Below are 20,307 nucleotides of genomic sequence, written 5' to 3'. Positions count from 1 at the left end.
GGGCGGCGGGGAAACACCGGCCGCGGCGCCGCGTCTCGTGCTACCCCCGGGTTCCCTCCTGCGCGTCTCCCGCCGGGCCGCCGGCCGGGCGCTACGGAAGCCCGCGGGGCACAAACACGTGGCCCGCGGAGCCAATAGGCAGGCGCGGCCGGCAGCCCGCCCGGGGATTGGCACCTGCGGTCCGGGCCTCGCGCCCCTATTGGCTCCCGGCGCGGGGGCGTCAGCGGCGGGGCAGCCAGGCCGCCCGGGAGGGGGCGGGGCCGGAGGAGATGGGACTGGCAGGCGCGGAGCCCCGCCCCTTCCGCTCCCCGGGCCTGACCTTCCGGCAGTTGGGCCTTGCGCTGAGCCGACGTTGACCGGTCCTCGCGACTTGACCCAGCGCGCCCACCCTCGCGACATCATGGTGGCCTACTGGCGACAGGCTGGACTCAGGTAGGTCCGGGCCTCGGGAGGGGCGGGTAGTGGGGCGCGGGCGGGCCCGGCGCGGCCGGGGTCGGAGGTCACGGAGCGCGGTGGGGTGGGGGGCGGGCGGGCGAGCGCGGCCCAAGATGGCGGCCTGCGGCCGTGGGTCTGGCGTCCCCGGGTCCCGGCCTCCAGGTGCAGGCGCCGACCGTGCACCTGCGCGCACCTGCCCTGCGCGCTGCCATGACCGCCTTCGACAGCGCCGTGCCTGCTCCAGGTCAGCGGCCCTCCCGGGCAGGGCCGGTGCCCTCGGGAGCCGGATCACCTCACGTTGGAGAAGTTACATTGGCACCTGAAACGTGGGAACTCGGAGTGAAGAGAGGTCTCTATAACCACTCGCCATAACTGACCTCTCTTTCCAGCGTCAAGATGTACACGCTTTTTTTTTTTTTAATTAACTCATCTTGCTGTCAGGTTACTTTATGGGTTAAACGAGTAAACTGTAAAGGGCACTCCACAAGGGTGAGTGCTAGCGCGTGGGGAGCTCAGATACGGAGCCCATTTGAGGACATGGCTTCTAGTGAGACGGAGAAACCGTGCATCCAGGTGTCTCCTGATTTCTTTACCTGTGCACCTGTGGACCTACGTGAGCGCACCTGGCTCCAGCTCACACACATTGTTACTTAGCCAGATTGACTAGCACCTTCTAGTGGTGACTTTCTGTGGCTATATGACCGGGCAACCCAGGAGTTTTCTGACTTCCCAGGTCAAGCGAGGTTCTGTAGAAGTGGAAGGATGATGATCCCAGTCACAGGTACCATTTATTAAGCACCTCCTACAAGACAAGGGTGGTGATCCTTGCTTTCCACACTTTGTCTTTCCTCCCCCCAAGTACCAGTGGGGCAAATATTATTATCCCTCTTTTATTCTATTGTTTTTTACAGGTGAATAAATTAGCCGAAAAGATTGAACAGCCTGAAGGTCACCAGTTAGTAACAGTGCAAGCAGGAATTGGAACTCCTACCTCTGGCCCAAAAAAACAAGTCTGAAACATGAGCATATAGTCGGCACCCTCCCCCTCCTTCCTGTTTTCAAAAAGTGTAAAAAGTGAGCTGACATCTTTTGGAAAATAAGATGTTGATAGGAGTCCATCTACCAAACAGGAAGCAGACTGTTAGGTATTTTCTAGAGTTGATGATGTTCTCTAAGGGCTTCTCAGTTGAGCTTAGAAACCTTGACTGAGAAGCGTTCTCAACAGCAGGCTTAGGAAACGGAATCCAGTGTTCTCAGGAAAACCTTGTGAGAATAATAGTAAATTTTAAGTAGTGAAGTGGGAAAAAAGTCACTTACGTTATAGCCTCTGTTAGTATTTAGGAATATTTCCTGCGCTGTGAATTGTGTTTTGGTTTTTTGCTTCTATGCCTTTTTTATTTTAAATCAGTACGTATTAAAGAGAGAAAACAGTACAAAGAAGAAAAACCAAAAATCACCCATTCTAACCCGAATTAAGACTTTGATACATTTTTTTCTGGTCTTTTTCTTTGTATAGATGCCTTTTGACATTAGGTCATTTTTAAGTTCAGGTCTACAATCATAGTACATTCAAACCAAAATTAAAAGCATAGGAAGAAAAACAAAAACACAGTGACATGGCCAGTCTGGCTGGATCATTGATAATTAGCTTTATATTGCCTCTTCTTTTCTCCCAGCTACATCCGATACTCTCAGATCTGTGCAAAAGCAGTGAGAGATGCCCTGAAGACAGAATTCAGAGCAAACGCTGAGAAGGCTTCTGGCAGCAACGTAAAAATTGTGAAAGTGAAAAAGGAATAAATAATCTGTAAGTTGCTGATTGATTTAGAAAAAGAGTTACATTTTAAGTTTTTGGAGCACTTTTTAAAATCAAAGTGATTTTAGTTTTGAGGCCTGTCCATTTCTGATCAATCAGTACGTTTAGAAGTTAATGGGGCAATCATTTAAGGCATACAGCTCATAGAAGTCCTGTGGTGTAATCAAAGGATGTCATTTCGGGGTCCTGACAAGCAGAAGTAATTGGCACATTGATTTTCAGTTCATTTAGCAATGCTTATTTTAATTAAACCTGTTTCATTTGTCTGCACAAAATCAAGTAATTCAGAGGATAGACTCCCCACTTTAATAATTGCTGTTGGAGTTACATAACAGTTCAGGAGCATGAAAAATTACAGTTCTTTGAGTTTTTATTTCCCCCACATCTGCTAATGTTCTCACAAATCACTGCTTCCTGAGCATAAGGGCTACAGGTACAGCCAGGGTCCCACTATTCTATCAAGCACCAAAGTCTGCAAGACCCCGCAGTGAACAGTGCTTTGCTAAATGTGCTGTGGTTTCAGAGTTTGGTTCATTTTACGTCTCAAAAGGTGTTGGCAATGCTGAGTTACATTCTATGCAGTAAAAGACAGTTTTGTACAGTTAATAAGTTTGAGACTTTTGTCTCCAAACTACTCAAGTGATTTGATCTCTAAACCACTTTCTTGACACTTTTATTTCAAAGATAAAAGAGGCCAATTACCAGATATGTTTCTCAGATTTAATTTTATTGTTTTGCTTTACAAAAGCCTCAGACCCCCAGTAGCAAGGAAATGTGATAAATATTAATCGTTTGGCAGCTTGTGGTGATGAGCAATCTTACTTATTGGAACCATCTCCCCTAGGCACTTCTCATTTTCATTTTGAATTAGTAAATATTTTATTACAGGTCTGGAGATGCAGTGTTTTGAATTTACCCCTTGTTCTTGGGGCTCTCTGTCTAATCTCCTAATTCTAAGTAGTGAGACCTGGTTTTAGGTCCAGTTGTTTTCTTCTAACAATGAGCCAGCTGAGAAAAATTAGTCGGCCTCTGCCTGCAGCATGGCTGAGCCAGTTTCTGCAGCGAACTCCGTTGCCCTTGTGTTGTCCTTGGGGCCAGGAAGGTAAACAGAACGACCATTCTCTATGTCCTGCAGTGGAGGTGGCCCTGCCACCTCAGCACGGGGACCTTAGCATCTTTTAAAGGAAGAGTGTTTCTTGCATTGCCAGGAGAACGTTTGGCTTCCTTAGCAGGGAAGTGCCTCTTGGACTGAGGCCGAGCACGGGAACCAGCACTCTTTACAGCTGAGAGACAAGGTTTATCGCCACCTGAGTAAACTGAACCACGGTCATATTGTCCCTTCCATTATAAGGAAGTTACTTCCCCCATGCATACTGGATCTTTAAGAAAGCATGACGGACTGACAACCTGCATTTTCTCTTTTCCTCCTAGACCCCAACTTCAGCTTGAAATGCTGCCCTTCTGAGGGGAAGCTGTGTGGGCACGTGTGATGGCAGAGGGAGAACAATCTCACCTCATGGGAAGCGTCCTGTCTCACTCATAGGTTGACGATGCCAATAAACTGAAGTGTGGCTCACTCGTGCTGTTGGTTTTTGGTGTCCGTCAGACTTTCTGTTTATAGGGACTGCACAGCTGCAGGGTTACGACCGGAGAAATTGGGGTTTTTTAAAGCGGGGAGCAGATATCATATCTAGTGACCAAAGGGATACAGGAGACATTTTGAAAATGTCTCAAAATAGAAAGTTCTCTTTTTCAAGACAGAACTAGGCTCTGTAATCGAGGCTCTCTCGGGCCCTGTCTTTGTGTGAGGCGAACGTGATAACCACTACACTACGGAAACAACCTTCTCGGGCCCTGTCTTTGAATTGCAGAAGCCATGTGGAGCCGGTGCGGGCACCTGTCTGCTGGCTCACCCCGCGGTGTACGTGGCGGGGTCTCAGGGATGCTGCTGCGCCCACAGGCTCAGTGGGACTAATTACTAAAAGCATAGATTCGCAGGGAAGAAACAAAACTGCGGTGTCCACTTTTTATTGTGCACTTAAAACCTACAGAGAGGAACTGTTAATGTTGGAATTTACAAAGCACAAAATGCTTTTCCAAAAAAAAAAAATAAAGGAAAAGATGCTTTTCACATTATATTATAAATGAACCCTCATATTCTGGAAGCATTTCTCACAGGAAGCAAGGCAGAGCTCTTCAGCGACTTGCTTACTTAGTTGATGGCCCAGCTGTGCTGAAAATCGAAGCTTCTGGACTGAGGCCTCTGGCGTGGTGATGGCAGCAGCCCTGTAGTGTTTGTGGTGATTTATTCGTTAAATGTTTAGGAGTGAAGAATTGTTGCAAGTGCTGTGTTTTTCTGTCTTTGAAACTCGGAAGCACTTGGCCGACTGAAACACCATTGCAGAGTTAACTGCTTGAGTGTTCACTGTTTTGGGAGAATGGAGTAATGCATTTGGACAGGAAATCTTGAAGCACTGTTGAGTTTCTGCACTGGGACCGGTTCTCACCTTGGTCCTTAAACTAAGGATAATCTATCAGGGTCACTCAGCAGTGCGGAGAAGGAGGAGCCCAAGAAAACATCTTTGTTCTCAGCTTCTGGACTTCCTGCCCCGGGACCCTTGACCCATAGGTTTTGTCTGGCTCTCAGCACAGGGCACACAGCAAGGCGCTGGGGCGCTGGCCAGGAGCAGTTCCTGAGCCCCGCAGGCCCCTCGAGCCCTGTACCTCAGGGCTGTTGTCCTGCTGGTTGAAGTCATGGCCCTCAGTTAGTGCTTCGGTCCCCAAGATGAAGGTATCAGGAAGCGTGTGTTTCATTACAGGGACAGGAATAAATGAATCACAAGGCTGGCCGGCCTTTTTGATACCAGATAAAGTAACTGGTAGGCAAAGGGCTAAATTATTTCCAGCCAAGTTAATTAGAGATAAGTCATTTATGAGGGAGGCTGAGGGGATAGAGGTGCGACTTGGGGCTTGTGAAAGGCTCCAAGTAACAGTGAAGGACAGAATCGCTGCTCAGTAAAGATTCTTTAAGGCTCGCTCTCTGTGATTAAAAAAAATGCTGAATTGATGCTCGGAGGACCTGTATCCAGCCCTGCTGGGCAGCCGGCAGGACGACTGTGTCCAGGTTACCAGGGGCCTCGATCACGTCCAGCGGTGGGTATTTCACTCACTAACTGGGCAATTTTTGAGAGTCGGTCTCTTCACTCATGCGGTGATCTTGTGTATGACGTGAAGGACTCGGACAAGCTCTAAAATTCTGATTCTGCTGTCTTGGTCTCCGAGAGACCAGTGTCTCTGTAGCAACCGTGCCACTAAAGAAACAGGCTCTTCAAAATCGGAGGGGACAGATTTCTTTTGGTTTCTTGTGGTTTTGTTTTTTTTTTTTTTTCTTGTTTAAATCTATTTCTACCATACCAAAGAGTAGGATGGTGAGATGCATTTTGAAATATTTTTAACTCAAATTAATCAGTCTGGGCGGTTAGGCTCCAAGAAAAGGAATTTATTTAGTCTGAAATAAAGTAATTTAGCCATTTAAAATTGAATTTCTTTGTACTTTAATGATTACCATCAAGCAAACAAAAATCTTTACAGTAATATAAATCAGCAGGGTTTTTTTTTCATTTAGATCTATATCCTTTCTTACATCTATTTAATTGCCTTTTTAGATTTGAGGGGGAAAATGTTAGGAAGCACGTGTATAAATTCTTATATAATCACAACTTAGAAGTCTCTTTAGCATCTAAGGAAGTTACGAACTTCAGACTAAGTTTAGGTGCAGCTTCTTCCTCAATTTGCTTTTTTTTTTTTTTTAGTGCCTCTTGAACCACAAGTAGAAAGTTTAAAATTTCTTTAAAAATTCCGTAAATACAAGGCCTATCATGGTAAAAAAAAAAAAGCAAGACTTCGTTTCCTCTTAGTATATATTTTAGTTATTTCCTCATGATGCATACGTGAAGAGTGAAGTTTCTCAAAATGAGCTGCTGTCATCCGTCTACTGGCTACCTCGTTACTGCAGATTCCAAAGCAGATCGGGAGAGGAGAACCCTGTTGCCTGCAGGTACCTATTTCCTGCAGCGAGGGTCACAGCATCTTCCCATCACTGGCCATCCGTGGATCAAACAGTATAGCTCCGTGGTAATTCAAGAAGGCCATTAAAACCCTAACAGTGCTGGAAGGGCTGGCAGTGCTGTATGTCAGAAATAGGTAGACTGTAATTAAGAAGTTATGGATGATTTGATTACGCTCTTGTGTATCTGGTCCTGTTGTAATGGGAGCAGATTAAAATCGTGTAATGGTTAAAGCTGTGTCATCATGCAAACATTTATGGCAACTTCTGCAAATTAATTTGAACTGTAAAAGTTCCCTAATGAGACCATGTCCTCCTTGAGCGCGCGAAGGACACTGCAGCCACTGCTGCTTATTTCATTTCTGCATCGGAATGGTCGCCAGGCGTGTGTGTGCCCTTTCTAAAGAGCAGAGCAGCTTTCAGGAGGTGATTACTGAATGCAAGTGAAAAGGGCACTTCCAAGTAGCCTCTACAAGGAAAACCAAAGATGATGATTAATGAATTCCTGGAATCAAAGACTAATAAGAAACATAAAGTATATAAATATGTATGCTGAAAGCTAGCTATTCAGAAGATTGGAGCTCTTGAGTTTTGCTTGTCATTTTTTATTTTTTGGTGGGTATTTTTGTGGGAAGAACCACGGCTTTCCTTTCTGCCCTTTTCCCCTTTGCAGTTAGGATGCTGAAGTGTACATGGGGTCTCCATGATTTGCTAGTGGACACTGACTCCCATTTATCTCGAGGCTCCCACACACCAAGCAGCCACCCGGCTTTTCTGGAGGCCAGCAGGTGGGTGCGGGGCAGCGCGTTAAGAAGAGGCAACCCGCAGGAAGAGCCGAAGCAGCCCTGGGAGGCCAAGAACAGACTCCGGAGCGCTCACCAGGGCGCTAACACGTTTACAACCTAAAGGCAAGGGCAGTGGGCGCCCTCCCCGCGTGTGCACGTGTGCAGTCTTGATGCCTGGCTGCATGCTAGGCGTACAGAACTCCCCCCTCCCGACCTTTAAACAAACGGTGAATTCACTTGGCTGTTAAAAACAAGTGACTAGAGTGTGCATTGAAGAGCAAACTCTTCAAGGTTAGTAAATGCCAGCCAAAGACCCTAATGCCCATCAGTTACTCACTTCCCCCCACCCCACACCCAGCCCCGTGGTGCTGTGTCAAAGCGCATACTGGGTGGCTGCTGTCGCTGCTGTGGCTCGCTGGGCTGCAGTGCAGAATCGCTTTGGCTTTACTGCAGGGAAATGCTCCTCTTAAGACTTGAGAGAAACTGCTCTGGAGGTGACCACGCCACAGCCGACACTCACACAGCTTCTCTCTGGTTAATGTCCCTGACCTTCTAGTTCCTGGTCTGCCTCGGCCACCACCTCTTCGTTCTCCTCCAGAACCACTTTGGTGTCTTGAAACTGTTGGTACTCGGACACCAGATCATGGACATTGCTTTCAGCTTCCACGAATTCATTGACGTCCATCCCCTCGCCCGTGTACCAGTGCACGAAAGCCTTCCTCTTGAACATGGCCGAGAAGTGCTCCGAGACCCTGGTGAACAGCTCCTGGATGGCCGTGTTGTTGCCAATGAAGGTGGCGGCCATGTTCAGCCCCCGGGGCGGGATGTCGCAGACGGCCACCTTGACGTTGTTGGGGATCCACTCCACGAAGCAGCCGCTGTTCTTGGTCTGCACGGAGAGCAGCTGGTCGTCCACCTCCTTGGTGGACATCTTCCCCCGGAAGATGCAGGCCACGGTCAGGTAGCGGCCGCGGCGCGGGTCGCAGGCGGCCATGGTGTTGCGGGCATCGAACATCTGCTGGGTGAGCTCGGCCACCGACAGCGCGCGGTACTGCTGGCTGCTCTGGGCGGTGAGCGGCGCGAAGCCGGGCATGAAGAAGTGCAGGCGCGGGAAGGGCACCATGTTCACGGCCAGCTTGCGCAGGTCGGCGTTGAGCTGGCCCGGGAAGCGCAGCGAGGTGGTGACCCCGCTCATGGTCAGGGACACCAGGTGGTTGAGGTCCCCGTAGGTGGGCGTGGTCAGCCTCAGGGTGCGGAAGCAGATGTCGTAGAGCGCCTCGTTGTCGATGCAGAAGCAGGCGTCGGCGTTCTCCAGCAGCTGGTGGATGGACAGCACCGCGTTGTACGGCTCCACCACCGTGTCCGACACCTTGGGGGAGGGCATGACGCTGAAGGAGTTGAGGATGCGGTCGGGGTACTCCTCGCGGATCTTGTTCATCAGCAGCGTGCCCATGCCCGAGCCCGTGCCCCCGCCCAGCGAGTGCACGATCTGGAAGCCCTGCAGGCAGTCGCAGCCCTCGGCCTCGCCCCGCACCACGTCCAGCACGCTCTCCACCAGCTCGGCCCCCTCCGTGTAGTGGCCCTTGGCCCAGTTGTTGCCGGCCCCGGAGTTACCTGCGGCACAAGGGACTCCGGTTACCCCGGCCGGGTCGGGGGAGGGGCGGGGAGTGGAGCCAGGACGTTCCCCTCCCCTCCCCTCCCCCGCAGGCATGCTCCTCTCTTTCCTGGGCGACCCTTCCCGGAAAAACCTACTGTGGACAAAGCTGTCTGGTTGGAAGAGGGCTCCTAGTCGGCTGGATCGGATGCTGTCCATGGTCCCAGGTTCCAGGTCCACCAAGACTGCTCGGGGCACGTACTTCTTACCTGGGTAGAAAAATAGGAGGATGTCAGCAAACTGTTGTTTTTCTAAAGGTTAATGTTTCATCCAAACAAAACCTTGTGACACTGGTTCAAAAAAAAAAAAACAGAAAAGAAAAAGTGATTCTAGAAGGTAGGTCTTTGGTAGAAAAACTTGAAATCATATCTTTGACCTCAACAGCAATCACACCCATCAGTAAAATAGTCCAGGAATCCTTTTTCCATCACTGTCTATGTTGTTGGCTGTCTCACCAGTGACAGAGGTTTTGCTCCGATTGGAAACAACTCTGCTTTCCATTTAAACATCAGAAAGGAAGGTTGATACTTAAACTGCTGGTGCTAAGAGCTTGCCCCCCCCCCCCAGTGATGTCCTCGGCAGTCCTGCCCTTGGACGGGGGGGACCGTCACCCTGGGACTCTGGGCTCTGCCTGGACATCACTCCTCTGGCCTTCTGGTCTCGGGGGCCCTCCTCGCTCTGCGTGTCCCAGGGCCGGCGATCATCGCTAATGGTGCAGGTCCTACCTTGGGCCTCGTTGTAGTACACGCTGATTCTCTCCAGCTGCAGGGCACTGTCCCCACGGTAGCTCCCAGCCACATCGATACCATGCTCCTCGCCAATCACCTCCCAGAACTGAAAGCAAGAGGGAAGGTCAGTGTACAGGGGATCCCGAAAAGCCATGTTGGCACCAGCAGATAGAGCAGAAAGACCGAAAGTGAGGGCTGTGGGCCTGCTTCCCTTCCCAAAGCCTTCTCTGGGGCCCTTTTCCTAACTGCCCGCTCCACTGTGTCCTTTCCTCTTGCTCGGCTAACCATGAATATGACGATTGCGTTTTATACCCACCTGCACTGCTTAAATAAAATGTCAACACATACAATATGAGATTGGATGTTGCTCCTATTAAATTCAGGCCCTTGTCTACATTAAAGCTATTGTTTTGGAATTTCGCATCAGACAAGGTGTCTCTAGTCTCGTCTCCCAGTGCTTCCAGCCAGCGTAGATCACATTACACGAAAATAAACGGAATTCTTATCTGATTTCACAACAATGTCTCATTTCACTTCACGGATTTATTTTTGAGCAGTTTTCCCCAAATCTTGTAACTGGGACATCTACATGCTCTTGTAACAATTTGAAAGAGATTACACTTTCAATCACATAAGAAGTATTTATTAATATAGGTGTTTGCCAGCTCTTCACACAGAAACAGTTACTGAGATGGCCCTTTTTCATGACCCTGGAGAAGCCCGTACTGAAGTGCAATGAGTGGGGGAGGGTAGAGCTCATGCCGAGCATGCACAAAGACCTGGACTCAACCCACAGTCCCTCCATTTGGAAAATAAATAAGTAAATAAATAAACCTAATTACTCCCACCCCCACCCCAGGAAAAAAAAAAGTGCAATGAAAATACATTTGTTCATGTTAACATCCCCAAGGGTGTTTTCCCAACCGTATCTTGTAAATGAGGGCTCTGTTTTGGCCTTACTGACAAGGCTCTGTTTTATAGTAAATTATCGGCACTGTTCAGGGTGTAAAAAAATAAAGTTCTATGACATCACAAAGGAAAAGTGTCTTAAAGCTCTTATGGCCCCAAATGCTTGTCATTCTAAGTGAAATAAGCCCGAAAGAGGGAAAAATATTACCATATGATAGCGCTTATATATGGTATCTAAGAAAACAAGGGACACAAATGAACTACTTATTATTTACAGCTTAGATGACTGATTTCTTGATTATGGGTAAGCACATTTGACTGTCCTTTATGATTGGATTACTGTGTTCTGTTGACTTGTATTTTGTGGTTGGCTCTATTCCTTTGATAACTATGTAAGTTTAAAAAGCTAAAGCTCTAAACTGCTCTTAGAAACAATGAACAGTACATATATGTAAATTTAAAAGTAATTAATTAATTTTTTAAAAAGCTCTTATGGCCCCAAATAGTAAGGAGTTGCTGGGGCTCTAAGCACTAGACAAGGCAATTCTGGATCAAGAGCTAAGGCCCTATCTAGACCGTGCACTCCCCCTTGAGGTCCTTTCTCTATATTATCTTCCACCTTCAGGGCAGTGGGGGCTCATGCCTCCCACTTCTCTATGTGTTTTAGTTTTGAACGTCTTATCACTCTGGCAAGGAAGGATGACAACTTCTTTTCAGGCAGTCTTTTTTTTTTTTTTTTTTGCCCCAGGTCTTAAACACCTGTATTAAAAGACTTTCGTGTTTTCATAGCTGCATTCTTTACAATAGACAAAAGTTGGAAACAATCCAAGCACCCACTGGCAGATGACTGGATAAACAAAATGTGGTCCGTCCGTACAATGGACTATTATTCAGCCTTAAAAAGGAAGGGAATTCTGACACAGGCTGCAACAGGGATGAACCTTGAAGACATGATGCTAAGTGAAAAAGGCCAGTGACAAAAGAGCAAATACTGTTATATAAGATACCAGAAGTACTCAGATTCACAGAGACAGAAAGCAGAGGGGTGGTTGCCAGGGCTGCGGGAAGGGGAAATGCAGACTTAGCGTTCCTAATGGGTATAGAGTTCCAGTTTTGCAAAAAGAAAAGTGTTTTGGAGTCTGGATGCGTGACAGGGTGAATATACTTAACACTACTGAACTGTACACTTAAAAATGGTTATAATAGTCAATTTCATGCTGTATTTTACCACAAGTTAAAAAAATTTTAGGTATTTTTCCCTTTTTTTTTTTTTCTTTCTTTCTATTTTAATGGAGGTACTGGGGATCAAAGCCAGGGCTTGGTGTACACTAAGCATGAACTCTACCACTGAACTATACCCACTCCCCTTAAATTTTAATGCAATCAATTTTTTTTTTTGGTACAGGGAGGTAATTAGATTTACTTATTTATTTATTTTATTGATGGAGGTACTGGGGATGAACCCAGAACCTTGTGTATGCTAGGCATGTATTTTACCTCTGAGCTATACCCTCCACCCTGCAATTAAATTTTTAATGCAATTCCTACCTGGTAAAAGTAATTTCAAAATAGCAAAGAGAACGATCAGACAGCTGTTACACAGTAGAACTGGTCATATTAAAATTCAAGTTAAAGACCTTGTGCCGTCATCTCCATTTTAGTGTCAGCCAACAGAACCAGGTACTTTGCAGAAAAATTTAAGGGGGTGAGGAGAAAAACTCATTTATAATCCAGAGGATATATTTTAATTATTTCTGTTGCTGGACACAAAAAGCTTTTAGGTTTACCTCTTTAATTTTGTGCTGCATTTGAAATAAAACAGTAGTGGATCTTTTTAAACTTTGTAATATAAACGTGGGAGGGGAGAGAAAGAAATCTTAGTGATATGGTATAAAAAGTTTCCCAAGAAACTCTGGAAAACGTTTTTGAGACAAATTACTGTTTTTAGATAGGAAAAGTTCATCGCTAAGGTGGTAAAAGCAAAAATGACTGACAGGTGTGTTATACACATGTAACTGTCAACAAAATTAACATGAATGAAATTAACCCTTTAAGCTTTTACTATTTCTTCCATCTCTTTAACCAAAGGCATTGTTTAATAAGTCAGACATCCCACAAACACATCAGTCTTCTAGGCTCACTGTTCCCCCTGCTACCTTAGGGCATTTGCCGAGCTGCCTACACCACGGAGCATGGAAAAGCTAGCGCTAGTCATGGAACTTCCCTTACCTTGGCCCCGATCTGGTTACCACACTGGCCGATCTGAATGTGTACGATTTCACGCATCCTTGTTCTGCACACAAGTACAAGATCTTCAGAGAGTCCTCAGTCTCTGGGTGAGCTGTCTTCACCGCCGTGACTCCACGCAACTCTGGTCTCTGCAAAGAAGGGACCGGCTGACCAAGCGACCCTCCCAGTGGGACCCAAGGGTGTGTCTGGCCCAGAAGTCCAGCCCCAGCCCTTCTCTGTTCTCTATCATCCTTGTGAAGGGTGGCGGGGTGGGGGGGTCGTTTTCCTCTCCCAACACAGAATACTGCCCCGTCATTTCCTAGAGTTCAAGACCAAAGGTCGCCTTTGTGCCCAGTGCCTGGAAGTCGGCCAAGGTGCCATGGTAGGTTCTGGGCACCAGTGCAGGCTCTGGGCTCACTCTGGTGACCAGGACCACCTCCAGAGAATATTCCCCATCCAAACCAGTTGTAGTCTTAGAAATCCTGTAGTCTAAAGTCAAGTCTTAACAGATGAGACCAGGAATCCCAGAGAGAGAAGTAACTTCACCACAGTCACATAGCCAGTATGACATCTCCCCCGCCTCCCTTCAGAACCTGCCATGGCTCCCATTGTCTCCATCCTAAGGACTACTCTGAGGTTTTTATTTTTCTGTTGTATACGATAATGTTAATAGAGAAAAAAACTAGTATTTAAAATAGTAAAAAGATAATAAGAGAAAGTTTACCTTTTGAACATGGCCTAATCTGTAAGAGTGACATGTGATTCTTAGGGAGTTTGGGAAACAAAAATCAAGAGAGAAAATCTGAACTCCCTAACTTGCCATCAAGACCTTTCCTAACCTGGCCCTAGACTTCCTTCCCAGAGTCCCCTGTGGTCCTGTGTGGTGAGGGTTCCAGAGACACCTCCACGCTGGACCACTGGGCTCTTGGCCCAGGACTGCACTTTCCCATCACACACGTTCACACAAGTGTCCACTCATCCCCTCCCTGCCATACCAAGGCCCTCTCTTCCTGCAAAATGTTGTCACTGTCCTGCCCGGCCTTCTGCCCGGTCAGGGTCTGGCTGCCCCTAGCCCTCCCTGACGCCACACTTTGTTGCCCCTTTGTTGTTGTCTCTTTGTCTGGGGTTCCTTGTTTGCTGTTGGTTCCTCTGCTGGATGAAGTCCCCCAGAGGCCAATGGACCCCTTGCCACATTTCCCTGATGCCCAGCAAGGGCTCCCCAAACCAGCCTCAGGCCCCATCACCTCTCACCCCTCAAGCTCCATCCTGACCATCAATTCCTCAACTGTGTACCTTTTCTACAGATGCTTCTGGTCCAAACTCAGCTGCAACTCCCCCACCCCCTGCCAAGTCGAAGAGGCCAACATGTAAATTCAAGAGGGAGAAATCTGCACGCATTTAGCAGGATTTCTCACAAATTAAAAAAAAAAAAATCTACGCAGGATGAACCTTTCGGCTTCCATAGAAGTCACCGCGCCCTCCCTCCCTGGTGCCTCCATCCCTTCCTCTTCCTTCTGTGCGCCCACCGGCGCTGCCCACCCTGCACCTGCCCGTCAGCCCCCTGCAGCTCCAAGGCAGCTGCGGGGCTGTCACTTCCCCAGGCCGTCCCCGCTGGCCCCGGCACTTCCGTGGCAGTTCCACACACGGTCGTGTTTGCTAATTACTTACACCCCTGCCTTATCTCCGCGCCCGCCCAGGGCGGCGGGTGTCTGTCGTTTCACCTTTGAGGCCCCAGAGTGCCTGGCGCACATAGCGCGGCCTCGGTCACTGCTGAGTGCGAACCAACCGCGGGGCAAGTCGGAGCCGCCTCGCTCAGAGCGGCAAGTTTTCTTGGGGTGGATAATGTATTTATTCACGAGTGGGTCCTAATGGGTGCAGTGGGGGAAGGGTGCCAAGGGCTTTGTCCTCTGTCCTCTAAGAGGTGGTCCAGGCTGAGAGTATGAACTGTTCCAAGCGCTGAGGATGCTGGGTCGTTCGTGGAGTCACCTCACGTGACATTTCGGTACCTTACGGGACACAGTGGCTGGCAGAGCTGCTGGGAGGGGCCGTGTAGGCTGCCGCGGGACCAGAGGGGCATCCTTGACTCTTTTTTTTTTTTTTAATGGAGGTACTGGGGACTGAACCCAAGACCTCGCCCACACTGAGCATGTGCACTACCCCCGAGCGCTACCCATCGCCCTCCATGATTCTCCCCCTGCCCCGGGGCATCCTTGTTCTCCCCGTGTTGAGTCTTTGCCAGAGGAGCAGGGTCCAGTGTCCTAGGTGGCCCCCAGCCTCCCCCTGGAGCACAGTCCTCTTGGTCACCTCAGTTTGCTCAGGGAGGGAAGATGCCAGATTTCCAGATGAGCGCTTAAAAGGTTTTTCTGTTAATGAGGCAGTTGGCTAAAAGTGGGGAAGAAGAGAAACCCTGTTTGCTTTGATGCTGGGCATGGCGGGCAGTGTTTACTCAGCCTCTGCGGCGTGTGCTGAGCTTTGCACGCTGCCAGGGGTGGAGTGTGGGGGCAGAGACCAGGCAGGGAGGCTGTGCGGGTCCTGGGCCCCGCAGGCCTGCAGCTCCGTGGGGCCCACCTCCCCTGCAAACCCAGGTCATCTCAGCTGTAAAGCAGGATAAGGGTCCCAGGCCCAGGCTGACTGTGAGGACCCAGCAGCCTGCAACACCCCTGGGTGGCTAGTGTTTTTCCAAGTCGGCTTCGCAGGATGGAAGGCCACGATGTGGCTGACCGTGTAGATGGCACCATCGCCCAGCACCCAGGTACGGAGCACTGACTACGTACCAGGCTCCATCTAGGCGCAGGCACACAGGGCCATCTGCCTGAGTTGAAAACGTCTGGGGAGCACAGAGTGGCAGGCCAGGCAGTGCCTCCTGGCTCTGCTCCTTTGTCCTTATTCATGAAGTTCCTGTTCCCCTAAGGACAGCCCCCCACCCCACCCCAGCTGACAGGTTAGTGACAGCCAGCGAGGTGGTGAATATCCAGTGTCTTTCTCGGGGCAAGAGAAGTGACCTCTTCCCGCAACACAGGTGAACGGTGCCTCTGGAGAGGCCGGCGAGACCCAAGGTCTGCTCTCCTGCCAGGCTGAAGGTGACCCCTTGCCCTGAACTGCAGCAAGTGATTAAAAGTGGCCATCGGTGATGAATGACAAAGTTGTCTTCTTCCCCTGAGAAGGGCTGCAGCCAAAGCAGGTCACAGTGACGTCGCTGGAGCAGAGCTTCCAGAGGGCAGAGGGCAGAGGGCAGGAGCAAAAGCCTCCCTGAGCAAGGATGGGGTGCCTGCCGCCTGGGGACACTGGGGTGATGACATACCACAGGCCCGCCCTCTTCCATGCAAGGAGCCATCTGTCCACGGGAGGAAGCGGGGTGGGGGAGCCGACCCCTTCCTGGATGATACTTGGGTCTATTATGGGAACAGAACCAAGATGATAAGAAAATCCCAGTGTCATCCAGAAAGCCCAGATCAGGTGCTGGCAGACTTCCCCCAGGAGATGTCCCTCAGGGGTCAGATGGCCCTCCCCCGACCCTCTATTTGACAAATGAAACATAATTAGGAGAAAAACAAAGTTCTCAGAGACTTCATTGATTTCATCCGCCCCGATCCTCCCTTCTGAGTGCACCGAAGTGCCTTGAATAACTTCGAGAAGATTGTCGAATTAGAGTGTTTGCTTGTGATTCAGCAGCAGAAATTTTTCCAAATGTCTTAGCAAGAAAATGACATCTGAGGGGCTATTATGAGTGACTCAGCGGGTGTGGGCAGATCATCAGATGAACCGAGTTCCCCTTTCTTGTGCTCTGCTTCGTTGTGTGTTCTCTCACTGGAAAAGAAAGTTCTGGGAGGATGAATAAGAAGCTGCCGGAGGAAGGGACTCGGAAGATATCACTGTTTTGCATTAAACCAGGCTGCCCAGCTATGCGGAGCTCTAGACCCCTGTCCCGCTGTGCTCCGCCGTCCTGGGTCCGCACCGAAGGCTCTCCACCCCTTTGCAGCTTTCAAGCCCAGAATGGGAACCCTGTGCCACCTCTTTGGGTACACTGAGAATCAGCGTCCTGGGCTGCGGCACCTCTGATTTAGAAGGAGGACACGCACTTCCCGGGAATGTATGTATGGAAACACTGACTTCTCAGCGGCATCTCTCCCATCTCCCAGGGTCTGCAGCCCCTGAGGAGCAGCGTTCAGCGTCAGACAGACAGAGGAGCATCACTGGGGGCAGCACCTGGAGCTGGAAGCAAACACAATGCATACACTTCTTCAAGCCCGAGGTTAGTCCAGGAAACCTCTGCCGTACGAGGCTCGGAAACCCATTGGTTTGTCCAACAAATATTGGCTGAGTGCTGTTCGGGGGCTCAAGGGACCTCGGAGAAGCAGAACCTGTGGGCCCTGCACGCAGGGCTGAGGGACCCTATCCACTGAGTTCCCTTGCCCTGGCCTTTCCTGAGTTCTCCACCCCGTCCCTTGCTTAGCCCACCTCCAAGCAGGGGCGGGGTTCTCTCCGCTGTGTAGAACAGCCTGAGGCTCCAAGAGGGAGCCGGCATGCTCAGGTCCCAGGGTAACTCGGTAGGACCAGAGACGGGGGCAGGTCCTCGGACCCCCGCCTCTGGGGGTGTGATTCGAGGTGTCAAGAGGCAGGCTGGCCAGAGGGCCTCCCGCAGGGCCATCCCTTCCCCTCTGGCCCATAACTAGGTCTGGCCAGCCCTGCCTCCAAGACAGACCCGCCCACCTTCAGCATCCCTCCAGCAGAATCCCTAACCCATCACCACCAGCTCTCCCATCCATGACCACGTGGTCAGCCTGGAACTGACGACCACTCCTGTCTCCTTCCCTCCGTCCTCCTTCCATCCGCCCATCCTCCAGTGGGATCTCATAAAACATCGGGACCTGACCCACCGTCCTCCGGAGAGGAGTCCTGCACCCAGAGGACAGGGGTGAGTTTACGGCCACTGGGAGCTCTCAGTGACCTCGGCCAGCCCACCTCTTCTCCCCCCACCTCTGCTGCCAAGCCCCCATGTTCCCCACCTCCACTTGGTCATCCTTCTAAGTTTGCATTTCAAAGCCGTTCGAAATGCTCTGCCTTCTGCTTGAAAAGTCCAGCACTGTCCAGGGCTGTGTCCTCATCTGTCAATCCCACTCATTGGAAGGCTGAGAGGACCCCGGCTCAGCACATCCCCTTGATCTGTTTCCAAGCACGTCCAACCTCCAAGCCTCTTCCCATTTCTGCATGTCCCCTTACCAGCGTGGTCCCTCCTGACAGGCAGGGGCTTAACACTGCCATGTCCCCGGGGCTGGGACACTGGTCTAGCACATACCAGATATCTAGCAGTGCTTGCCAACCACCCGACTTCAGAGAATGAATCGGGAGAATGACCAAGGCTGCTCAGCAAGAGCTCCTGGCCAGCCAGTGGGTGGACTACATGTGGCCTGCCGGGCAGTGGCCAGCGTGTTCGGAAGGTGATACCGATGGGCCAGCCTCATGGATGTGACCCCCAGGAGTTCCCTCCCAAGCGAGGCCAGGAGAGGGTGCGGTCACGGTGGCTTTAGGGGATGGTGGCAGGGGCCACCCCACACCTGACCCACCTTCACTGCAAAGGTGTCTGGGAGGCGGCATGAGCATCTCTCTGCCCCAGTGTCCACCTGGATGGAGGGGAGCCTGCAGCCGGTGAGGAAGCCGTGGTGCCCTGCAAAGCCAGACCTGCCTGCCAGCCCTGTCAGCATCCAGGAAAACAAACCCCCGGTCTCCAGGATGTGGCTAAACTCAAGAATGTAGAATCACAGGAAATGTGTGTGGCCTGCCGGGTGGGAGCCAGACAGCACAGCCCGAAGGAAGAAGCAAGGAGAGGACTTGGGGGCGACTCCACAGTCGACACTCACCCCATCTCCTTCCCCTGCAGGTTGGGAGAGGAGGCTGGCCCCGGCCTCACTGTAAAGTGTATGTGTTCTCAATCGGGACAAGGGGGAGAAATCCACCCGACTTTTAGAAATGAATAGGCTTTTGGGTCATGGCCTTGGGTCAGGGGTTTGCCAGAAGACTTTTCAGGATGTTAAAAAAAGAGACTAGATTCAAACCTGGCTCCCCCGCCTCACCCTGAGCCTCACACTGAGTACAAGTGTCTTGACCTCTCTGGGGCCTCAGTCTTCCCATCCGGAAAATGGGTGACAGCGTCTGATCCCAGCTCACAGTGTTGTGCCAAAGATCAAACTAGAAAAAGACTTTCCCAGACTGGAGAGTCTTCTAGAATGTCACTGCAGCTGCCTTCCAGGTACGACTCAGTTCCCTGCAAACTCCCAGTCGGTTTCCCAGGGAGAGAGTTTTGTCTTGGTTTTAGGGAAGAGTGTGAGCCTCAAGCGTGTACTGGCTGTGCTTGGCCTGGGACAGGGACACATGCGGCGTGGGAGATAGCTGTCCGGGCTCAGCCCCGGGCCAGAAGGGCTTCAAAGGGCAGCGGTTCCCAAGGCCTTACCCCGAGGAGTGTCCTCTGTTCCAGGCAGATAAGATGAGTCATGAGCTGCAAAATGCCCTCACAGGCATGCAGAGCCACGTCAGGAAGGGACACAGAAGCCTCCAGGTCTGCAGGGGCCCGAAACCTCCATTCAGGTGCACCTGCTTTGAAGAGAGATGGGCGGGCGGCTGGGGCGGCCGGTCCAGCCTGTTCTCTGGAGTGTCCTTCCTCTTCCTCCATCCCAGCAGCCTTTGAATGACATCTGTGTGCCGTTCAGAGAGCTCCCGGGGCCAAACGCCCTTGGCTAACAGCTGGGCAGGGGCCGAGGCTCCCCCCGATCCTGCGGTTGGGTCGGCAGCCACCTCCCTCAGCAGAACATGTTAGGAAGCACAGGGCAGTTTCAGTCACCCCCAAAGTGACACAGTCAGCTCACCCTCGGAGCCATCAGCCAGGACCACAGCCAAATTCAGAGGTGAAGAAAGGGCCCAGGTGCTTGGCTTTGTGTTTCGTACCCGTCAGTAGGGGCTGAAGAGGTGGAGTGGGTCACATGAGAACTCATTCACTTCTCCCTGCCTTGAAAGTTGTGGTTTCAGATGTCTGGACTCCCTCCCCCTCCTGCCTGATTTTTTCATCACTCTGAGTCTCAGTCGCTTCTAGGGCAGGGAAACCCTGGTGTATCGCCATCTGTCAATTCTGGATGTCCTAGTCTTTACCAGTCTGAAAATGTCACCATCCCTCCCTTTCACCTGCCTCCTCCAGGGCCAATGACCACCCCCTCTGCTGTCTGACCCCTGCTGCAGGCCCCCACCTGTTGTGGCCAGATCATCAGGCAGGCCCAGCTCTGGAATTTGCCTCTCAAAACAAAAACCAGGGGCCTCATGAAGCCTGATATCTCGTTAAGGTCTTGAGACCCTGTGTACTGGCAGGAGTCACACGCCTGTGAGGCCGGCCCTGCCTGTCGGAACACCTAAGCGCATGGCCTTCCCTGAGAGCCCCAGGGCACCTGCCTACCATGCTGGTCTCCCAGCTCCGCAGGGACAGAAAAGCTTGCTACGGGGCTGTTTTCTCCTGGCATCAGGGGTGCGGCCCTGGCCCTCGCAGCCCCAGCTTCAGAGGCCAGGCCCGGGGGCCGTCTGTTTCCCGTGTCGTAAACCCCGCGATTAGACTCTGCACCTCGGGGGCCCTGACAGCCTATGAGGACTCGGGAGTCCCCACGACATTTGTCACTGGGCAGTACTGTGACCACTTCGGTCATTCT

The 20,307-nt window shown here is 50.9% G+C and overlaps 2 protein-coding genes and 1 long non-coding RNA gene across 5 annotated transcripts; 2 read left to right on the top strand and 1 right to left on the bottom strand.

Moving 5' to 3' along the window:
• The first annotated feature begins 273 nt into the window (after positions 1-273).
• ATP5F1E (ATP synthase F1 subunit epsilon) lies at positions 274-3,827 on the top strand. The gene is made up of 3 exons (XM_072944492.1): positions 274-432; positions 2,112-2,242; positions 3,683-3,827. The coding sequence occupies exons 1-2, from the start codon at positions 401-403 to the stop codon at positions 2,233-2,235; spliced, it is 156 nt and encodes a 51-aa protein (XP_072800593.1). The 5' UTR covers positions 274-400; the 3' UTR covers positions 2,236-2,242; positions 3,683-3,827.
• Positions 3,828-4,263: 436 nt separating this feature from the next.
• On the bottom strand, positions 4,264-12,816 carry TUBB1 (tubulin beta 1 class VI). Of its 2 annotated transcripts, none has more exons than XM_006214002.4 (4): positions 12,623-12,816; positions 9,482-9,590; positions 8,855-8,965; positions 4,264-8,716 (listed from the first exon to the last, which is right to left on the bottom strand). In XM_006214002.4, the coding sequence occupies exons 1-4, from the start codon at positions 12,677-12,679 to the stop codon at positions 7,638-7,640; spliced, it is 1,356 nt and encodes a 451-aa protein (XP_006214064.1). In that variant the 5' UTR covers positions 12,680-12,816; the 3' UTR covers positions 4,264-7,637. The 2 variants fall into 2 exon arrangements, with proteins under 2 accessions (XP_006214064.1, XP_072800592.1); XM_072944491.1 differs by lacking the exon at positions 12,623-12,816 and adding an exon at positions 10,370-10,459.
• On the top strand, positions 10,566-18,594 carry LOC140687479 (uncharacterized). 2 transcript variants are annotated; one of them, XR_012061866.1, is made up of 6 exons: positions 10,566-10,697; positions 11,142-11,362; positions 12,555-12,729; positions 16,762-16,874; positions 17,467-17,537; positions 18,237-18,594. It is a non-coding gene; the product is annotated as an uncharacterized lncRNA (long non-coding RNA). The 2 variants fall into 2 exon arrangements; XR_012061865.1 differs by lacking the exon at positions 11,142-11,362.
• The last annotated feature ends 1,713 nt before the right edge of the window (positions 18,595-20,307 follow it).

This window comes from Vicugna pacos, chromosome 19 (assembly GCF_048564905.1).
Source record: "Vicugna pacos chromosome 19, VicPac4, whole genome shotgun sequence".
Classification (NCBI taxonomy): Eukaryota; Metazoa; Chordata; class Mammalia; order Artiodactyla; family Camelidae; genus Vicugna; species Vicugna pacos.
The sequence above is the reverse complement of the archived record's forward strand: the minus strand, read 5'-3'. Positions and strand labels throughout refer to the sequence as shown.

What these genes read in the sequence shown, in the direction of transcription:
- ATP5F1E (XM_072944492.1), top strand. Translation starts at nt 401, where the DNA reads ATGGTGGCCTACTGGCGACAGGCTGGACTCAG. An exon ending in TGGCGACAGGCTGGACTCAG is followed by an intron (nt 433 to 2,111) that starts GTAGGTCCGGGC and finishes CTTTTCTCCCAG; the next exon opens with CTACATCCGATACTCTCAGA.
- TUBB1 (XM_006214002.4), bottom strand. Translation starts at nt 12,679, where the DNA reads ATGCGTGAAATCGTACACATTCAGATCGGCCAGTGTGGTAACCAGATC. An exon ending in GTAACCAGATCGGGGCCAAG is followed by an intron (nt 9,591 to 12,622) that starts GTAAGGGAAGTT and finishes TCTTGCTTTCAG; the next exon opens with TTCTGGGAGGTGATTGGCGA. An exon ending in ACCAGACAGCTTTGTCCACA is followed by an intron (nt 8,717 to 8,854) that starts GTAGGTTTTTCC and finishes CTTGTGCCGCAG; the next exon opens with GTAACTCCGGGGCCGGCAAC.